We start from the raw sequence: 8,796 nt of genomic DNA, 5'->3' as shown, positions 1-8,796 counted from the left end.
GGCCCTGATGATTATAACAGCCAGGACAGGATATTCTTACCTTCTGACATCTAATCCAAGGGCCCTGTCTGCTTTTGACCTGGTGTTTCCATCTGGCAAAGATCCATCACCTGACATTCCCCTCTCATCATGCTGTGGCTGCCAGATGGGGCCTGGCTAACGAGCGTACCTACCTTTCACAGGAAAAGGACAGACAGGTTAAAGGCAGGGAAGAGTCTACTAAGCTGTAACATAGTTAAATGAAGTTGTTGCATGTTACGGTTTGCCAGGTTATTTCCTTATTTTTCCTTTAATCCTAGATTAGAAACTTGCCACTAGGGTAGTTTGGGCAGATTTGATGGCTGTCTTTTGCCCACTGGGAGATGACTTCTTTTTCAATTTTTTACATTTATTTTCCTTTTCTCACAGAGGAAATAATATGCTTTGTTAAGAGCTTTCCAAAATGGGGAGTTATTTGTGATGTCATCAGTCCTAGGCCAACCTGATAAATACAAGACAAACCCCTTGGTATTTCTCGGAGGAGGAACTCCCTGGTTGTCAACATTGCTTGAGAAAGAGCAGAGGTATTTACAAAAGCCCCTGCAAGTTTTTTTCGGAGACACTTTTTGCCCTTCCAGATGTCTGAGTCAAGACATGTCTGCTCTTTCTTAATGTGACTATTAACCCCCATTTTAGCTCATTTGTGAAACCTGAGATCTCTCTACATTATTTTTACCATGTGGTGGAAAGGCAGAAGTTCCAAGATTATCACATTAATCTCGCCTGCCCCGTATCTAAGAATTCCAACACCTATGACCTATTTAGATTACACTGCCCTTACAAAGTGGTGAATATTGTCCTCTTCCTAAACATCTTCCAGGGTCGGAGGATACAGCTATTGGGGGAGGGTGGTTGTGTTTTGATTCCTGTGGGTTGGTTATGTCTCCTACCACCCACCCCCCAGCAGTATATGCATTTTTTTTAACTATATGTATTTTAAGATTAGCCCTGCTGTTAAACAGGTTCAGTCTTTCTCAGCAGTCAAAAAATTATCTTGATTTTAAAATATATGCCTCGATTATTGGGCTCTAACTACACCCAGCCATCTGAACTTAAAACCAGAATTGCTAAATTATTCTATCTTTAACTGCATCAAGAATTTCAATCTTACATGTTTTAATCTTCATATTAAAAAAAAAAGGTTGCCTCACAAGAATTTAGAAACTTCTAATACACACTATGCATGAATGTCTCTTGTCCTTCCAGAGACGACAAAAATTGGAGTTGATCAACATCTACCTACAGCTGTACTAGTTATCATCGTAGCTGTTCTTTACTAGCTCCACGGTAGAACTACAGAAGCATTTTGGCACACTTCAATACCACATAATCTGCTTTAGTGCAGGCCATCACTGAAGGTAGTTTGTGCACACCTTGTTGAAATGTGACCACTACCTAATATATCTCAATGCCATCTGTACCTGCATGGCGGGCACACCACCATGCACCTCAAACTGCATTACACACTGGCAGGATTCATTTGCCAAAAAGCTTAGTCAGCAATGTATTTTCACCATTCATCTGCATACTCCACTCATATCTCACTGAAAGCAGTACTATTTAGAAATGTTACACTTGAGGCAATAAACTCTGAATGTTCATATACTGCCATTAAGAAAACAAAGCTCTTTATTTGCTAGTAGAAACCTGTACTGATTTTAACAGTTAACCTAAGAAAAGACCAACTAGCTCAAATTAACTACTAGGGTCTAAGACTTACTGATCAGTTCACGACAATATGAATATTAAGACCATTTTCTAGGATAGAAACATGGCCACCTGAATGGCTTACAGCAAAAACAAACCAAACCTCAGGTTACTGTAACATTAAGCAAAAATGAGAACTGTCATTTATTACACTACTCCCACTGCAAGGTGGCTCCTATGTAAACCCAAGCTGCAACCACCATACTAACTCCAATGGATTTAAGACCTTACAGATCCTTCTTAACCTGAAGATCCATATCACTGGAGTTAATTCCATAATGAGTTCTTTCCTGATAGGTTGTGTTAATATTACGAGAAAATAGCGGAGCAAGGCACTACTACTGCTTGAAGCCACCTAAGCCTTGCGATACTATCAGGTCTTCCAATGAGAGAAGTTATGACCACCTGTCCCTTTATATCCAGGCCTAGTCTTCTGTTAGCATGAAACCCACATGATGTTTCTTCATCTGCAAATTGACAGATTCTGTCAACATATATGCCCGTTTTCTTCAAAGTAGCTTTTAAGCATCTCACTGATTCAAAAGCAAGTGCAAATGATCATACTTCTGTAACTGCAGATAACATAAATACAGGACAGTTGCACTAGACTAGTTTAAGGCAGTTACATACCAGTCACTTCCCGGTGAAAGACACATCAGTGATTGTCACTGAATGTTTGTGTTCTGCTAGAAGTATCAACTTAAGCACATGTACAAAACTCAAATTCTGTTGAAAATTGGGGATTGGAAACAGGTTGGCTTTTTAAACAACTATTTGTACTTGAATAAAAAGCCATTTAACTGCAATATCCAAAGGAAGCCTTTGACCACATTCTAAAACAGGAACAGTCCTTTAATAGCCACTTTGGCTTTCCAGATGCAGGGACTATGTATTTTTATCTGTCATCTCAAATACTGTAATGTTAAAACCACCTTTGAATTGTAATACACATCTGCATAATGAAAAGATTACTTCTCTTTTATGCTAGCTCTCACCAGTGTTTTGTAATACAGCTTCATTCTAAAGTGTGCTGACATTGCTTCTTAAAAAAAGCCCTGATTTACTGATGAGACATCTATAGATTTATCTTTGTCAAATTCCCCAGGAGGAAGCTTTTAAATCCCAAATTCATCACACTTGGTAATAGTTGTTAGTAGTTATTTTTAAACAACCATTATGAGTGACAGAATTAGGTACATTCCGCAACCTACTGAAGAGAAAAAAAAAATTCTGGAAACTGTTACTTTAGATGGCAGAACAATACTTGAAAGCACCACACTTGGAACCAGGAACTCAGGATCTGATACATTCCATTCCTGGCTTTCAATAGATGACTTCTGTTCATGTAAAATCCCTTAAACTACTATGATTGCTAACCCATTTGTGTAAAAATAGATACTGAATTATCTATGAAGCATTTAAGACATTTTTAGATCTGAAGTATTTAACGCTAAACAGTGTCAGATTACACTCAATATTCACTTGGCATTGAAGCGGACACACTAAAACTAAGAGTTAAAATGCACAACTTGGGTTAATCACTGCAGATAGGGAACCAGTCTACTGAAGTTGGATTTTAGGTACTGCATGTCATTTAAGTACTAGAAAGCCTATTTTTACTTACCATTATCTTTTGTGCAGTCAAATGACACAGACTATTCTACTGGCTATGCAGCAGAACTAAGAGTGCATTTCATAACTTCCTTAGTGTAAAGAAAACAAGGAGTAAGATTCTATGTCTTTTCTATACGTTAGTGACCAAAGCAAGTACACTGCCACACTAACCATGCATAGGGAACTGTCACCAATAATCAGCCAAATGAATCATTCTCAGACTATAGGAAATTAGATTTTTATCCTCCAAGTTTTACCTAAATGACTTGTTTGAATACAAGTGTCGGCTTCAGAGTGGACACCAAACTTCATGAACAATTACCTGAACTGAAATGTATTTTGCAATTAAAAATTTAAATATTCAATATGCATTTAAGTACCTATTACCTACATGTGATGACTGTATTTTCTAGACTTCACAGATGGTTTTATTTTTCAACTTTTTTTTCAAAAAAAGGGTCTACCAGGTACCTGGAAGTGTGACCATCTAAAGAAGCTTTCGGGAAGATAGTTTTAAATAAATCACATAACCCAATGCATCCAGATGAGCTTAGCTGTGCAGCATCTGCTCAGGAGTTGGCCATTTAAAAATACGTATTTTGTGAAAAAACTAGTAACCAGTTATATATTGGCAAGAAAAAGGTGTAATTACATGAGACAATCACGCCTCCCCAAATTGCCAGTAAGTCAGCAAGTTACTCCTAGTGGCACTTTTCAACAATTTTTTTTGTAACAATCAAGACAAAGGGGCACAAAAGCAGTCACTCTTTCATCCCATGGATTTTTTAAAATAAGTAAATATACACTTGCAAACTCTGACCAGATAACTGTGAAAATCAGGTTCCTGGAAAGATTTTATCACAGCTTCTAGGAAGCACTATTATTTGGCTGTAAAGTCACAGTAACTTATTCCTTCTTCCCCCACTTCCTGTATTAAGGATCAAGGAAATCTTCAGCTCCACTTCCTCTGCTGTTGCCACATCCCATTTTCATGTGACAGAGCAAATGGCAAATCTGGTGTTTCCTATGCCAAACTATTTCAACTAGTTAGCCCCAGACAAGAGATGTCGTGCTGGTGCTGGAGTTAGTTCAGCAAGACAGTCCATAAAGACAGACTTGTATGTCCTTCAAGTCCACATAGTCTAAAGTCAGGAATCATACGCTTCAGGGCATGAACACAGACTCAAGCTTGCACTTTACCCTTCTCAATTGCCTGAAAACTGTCTTGTTAAGTTCACTGCCTTGTTCCCTAATTCAAAACTTGCTACTCCATTTTAAACAATTAATATTTTCCACTAATATCTCACTAACGTGAGGGAGTAACAGTCTTAATGTTGTTCAGTGTATCTATTTAAACACACTCTTTTGTGAAAATGTTCTGTGTGTTTATGTCCATGTTGTCTTTCAGTTTTCATTCTCCAGGAAACAACAACTAAAAAAAAGCCTCTCCTCACTGGCATATTGAAGCACTAAAGTAACTGCTAGGCTGAACAGGCAAGTTAAGCCTCTGAAGAATAATCAAAGGCACAAGGGAATAAAACGTTGCAGCCATATATAATATTTCTATCCTGAAGTTGGGAATCCTGCCTTTAGAGGATATTACATTTATTTTAGACTATGTCATACCCCTCACCCCCAACAACAACAGAATTAGTATTCCTTATTTTAGATTTTAAGGATAGTATTTACATTAAGAGTTGTACAACGCAGAAATTCAGAAACTGATCTTAGTATCTTATTGTAATAACAGCCTTCCTCCAACAGTAAAAACACAAACTTAAGTTCTGGGTCATAATAAATCTCCTCTTTAAAAACTGGAAAGAAAAAAAAAAGTACAGTTGCATGTCCTATATGAAAACTTTCAAACAAAAATGAGTATTAAAACAAGAGTATAATTTAAAAAGCTGTGTATTGGAGTGTTTATAAACCAGAAGTGTTAAGCAGCAGCAGTTTCCGGTTTCTTATTAAATTCAACTAGACTTGGAATTTAGAAACACATTACAAACCAACGTGGAACTATACTACTTACGCACCTTTGCAGGTGTTTCAGTAAAGAAAGCCTCCTATGAGAATAAACAGAGGCAGCACATTATATTAAGTCGAAACCTGCCTTCAACATGCCAAAAAGAACTGTGTCATATGTTCATTTGTCACCAAAGCACCCCCTAAGAGATGCATTATTGCTGTAGAACATTTCAAGTTTACCAACACCCAAGTGCAACCAAACTGATGTTGTATATATGCACTTGCCCATTCTCACCAGTATTTCCACTTGAAGGTTTTTCTTTAAACAATCAAATTTAAAGCTTTGAAAAATAACATTTTTTTGATTTTAGTTTTTTTTCCACAATATTAATCATCACATGCAGTTTAGTTTTTTGATAATTTTTCTAAAAAACTGCACCAATATCAGAACAGTGCAAATCATATTTAATTGTAAAAGTTATAATGGCTTGAGTTCATAATTAGAGGGAACACTGTCAGGATCTTGGTATTTAGCACACTCACCATTGCTTGCATTCCATTAAAAACTTTCCTGTCAATTTTGCCTTTTTTTTTCTTTAAATAGTCATCCCCCATGATTTTATCAGAGCTGAAATTAGGGATTTAATCCACAATTTCAACACACGTAGCGCCTTAGTTGCAATGTTTTTATGCACTTCCATCTACTGTTAAAATTCCATAAACGTATTACCCCCCGCAACACGTTTCCAGACTAAGAACTAGTCACTAGCACTTGTGATCCAACAAGTGTTTGAAGTCTTTCAGCAATGGAGAGATTTCAAGATTAACAAATCTGAGGACTTTCCCTCTCCTACAGCCCCCAGTATTTCATTTCATAGCAAGTTCAAAATTGGTTTCCACATCTTGACAGTGTTCCTTATAAAACCGTATGACAGTAAAAGTGCCAGTAGGCATGGCAACCTCTTTGAAGGGAGCATTTAAACTCCTTGGCACTGGGAATGCCAGCACCAAGGATTACATTGAAATTCAAAGTTATACTTAAGGCTTTAATTAGAAAACCCACTTTCCATAAGCCTAATTTCTTTAAGTAGATTTGAAAATTGCTAACGCAACTGTTAAGTTTTACGCTCCAATTTGAGGAAGAAATTTCTTTTCTTTAGCAAGGGTAGTATATGAAACTATGGTAGCAAATGTCTCTTAGGCATTGACTACTCATTTCACCATCGTTCACTTACTTTGTCTTAAAGTTCAAAACTGGCAAGGCACATTTACATATTCCAATGAATACTTGACAATTTTTAATTACACTTTATGTCCCAGCTATCCCAGTAATTGACATACAACATACTAAAATGGTTTATTAAGATAACAAAAAAAAAAAAATCAATTAATGTGAAAACATACAGGCTATTGGCAACCACTATTCTAAAAATTATGTAAATACAAGTAAACATACTGAAATGTGTGCGATTCTAAGTTTTTAACCAGAAGATCTCTGTACTAACACACATTTATATTAATGACACATAAAAAAAATAAAAACTTTATTACAAAAATAAGTTACACTCGCCTCCAGCTTACAGTATAAAACAATTTTATTTGCAGGAATGCAAAATGATTGTTTGCCATGAGCATTTTCAACATATGACATGTCTAATTTTGTTAAAATTTGCATTTACTGGGGGAACTGGTGTGTATAAAACCTTAATTAGGTATAAGCTTCAATTTTCATTGTGGTGCCTATGGGGATGTAGTATAACTGCAGTATCCCTTTGTGAAGGGGGTTAAGGGAACTCTTTACGCCAAGTCCAAAGTAAGTCATAATTTCATCTATCTTTTACCTATATGAAACTGGACTTGGCAGGGTTCTGTTTTTATTTTGTCTTTTTTTTTAAGGGTGGTTCAATAGAGGATGCTTCACCACTGAACACTCACTGTCATCAAGGTGCTTTAGAAAATTAAAAACATAGCACAAATGATTGTACTCTACTCTACTCTACAGGTTATCATGATCTGCGTAAGAGAAATGGAAAGCTGATCCACATGTTTTTACAGTGATCAGCAATAAGAAATGCACTAATGAAAACATACCTTTTACCTAAAAAGCTAAACTACAGCCATATACTATTCTATGATTTATGAAAAACTTCAAAATATCCAAATGTCAGGCTTCACTGTACAGGTGTCAGTTTTAGTCTGACCTTTTATAAAGGGACACTGCAGTATTTAGTACAAGTTGCTGATGCACTTTTTTTGAACATCTGATGTCTTACAAAAGTAACATCTTGCTAAACTATTATACATCCAAATAACTACAATATCTGAAGAAGCAAGGCTGCTTTTTCAGCCACAAAATACGACAAAAGCAAGGCCTGTTATGATGGTCATGAGGAAGTCTTACAAAGCCTCTGGAACTAAAGGCAACTAAGAATGTTACATTTGGTATATTATAATCTTACCCTCATATCATATTAAACAAGCCTTGCTTTTATCTACAAAGATTTTCTATGTACAGTACAGACAGGGTATAGTTCAATCCTCTGCTACTGAGGTAGTTAACCAACCCTTTAAAAAAGGTTCTGAAAAGAACCACTATCTGGAATGCCTGACTAACCAGCTCTGATGATTACACCTGAAACTGCTGTATCTGAACACAATTCGTAAGTGATTACTAAATAGACAATCATGATTAACCTTCATGAGCAGAAATAAAATTTAAGGATACCAACGATGGTATTCATCTACAGCACTGCAATAAAAATTTGACTGCAAGGAATTTGTGAATACCACTTTTGGAATCCTTAACTAAGAAAACTTGGGGGAAAAATCTACTTAAAGCAGATTTTTTAAAGAACAACTTTATTCTTTATTAAGATACCATGCTAGACGTTAAGGATTTTGTTGAACACGTTGGGGAAATAGAGTAGCTTTAGTTTAATAACTTGCACTGCAGAGAAAACTGTTAAAGAAATCCATTTCAAAGTCCAAGTATTAGTTCAAATGTCCCATATTTGAATCCATGATCTTCGCAGGAAGGTCTTTTGCAACAGAATATGCTCCTATACAGCTGAGATACTTAAGGTTGCTTGATATCCTTACCATTACTCCACTGCAAGCTTCTGGTGTAATCCCACATAGCAAGTCAGTCTTCATTGTAACAGGTCAGGACCGGCCTCGACCCCTTTTCCCTGCTAGCCAGGTAACAAAAGGAATCAATTAGATAAATCATTTTAAACTCTGGTCTGTACATTTGTTAACATAAAATCTTAGCAAAATGAATTATTTTTATATAAAACTACTAGACAAGAACATTTTGTCTTCTGATTGCCACTAACTTTGGAATTTTGCTACGGGTGTTTTACCACTTTGTCACAAACTGGTATTATTTTAAAAGTTAAGCTTTAAACCTTGAATCACCAGCTAAGATTTTGCGCACTGAGTCACAAACAACTTTACATTATAGAATAATTC

The 8,796-nt window shown here is 36.2% G+C and overlaps 1 protein-coding gene across 4 annotated transcripts in view; it reads right to left on the bottom strand.

Annotated features, from left to right (window-relative positions):
* Nucleotides 1-5,769: 5,769 nt before the first annotated feature.
* SYNCRIP (synaptotagmin binding cytoplasmic RNA interacting protein) overlaps nucleotides 5,770-8,796 on the bottom strand; it is a 26,095-nt gene continuing 23,068 nt past the window's right edge. For 2 of the 4 annotated variants that reach the window (XM_066179590.1, XM_066179592.1), the window contains exon 12: nucleotides 5,770-8,516. In XM_066179590.1, coding sequence (XP_066035687.1) covers nucleotides 8,488-8,516 — 29 coding nt within the window. In that variant the 3' untranslated portion in view covers nucleotides 5,770-8,487. The remainder of the gene's footprint in view (nucleotides 8,517-8,796) is intronic. The other 2 variants (XM_066179591.1, XM_066179593.1) reach the window with 1 other exon arrangement.

This window comes from Chamaea fasciata, unplaced genomic scaffold (assembly GCF_029207755.1).
Source record: "Chamaea fasciata isolate MVZ Bird 193981 ecotype frontalis unplaced genomic scaffold, bChaFas1.0.hap1 SCAF_3, whole genome shotgun sequence".
In the NCBI taxonomy this organism is placed as follows: Eukaryota; Metazoa; Chordata; class Aves; order Passeriformes; family Sylviidae; genus Chamaea; species Chamaea fasciata.
Note: the sequence above shows the minus strand (reverse complement) of the source record. Positions and strands in the feature narration are given on the sequence as shown.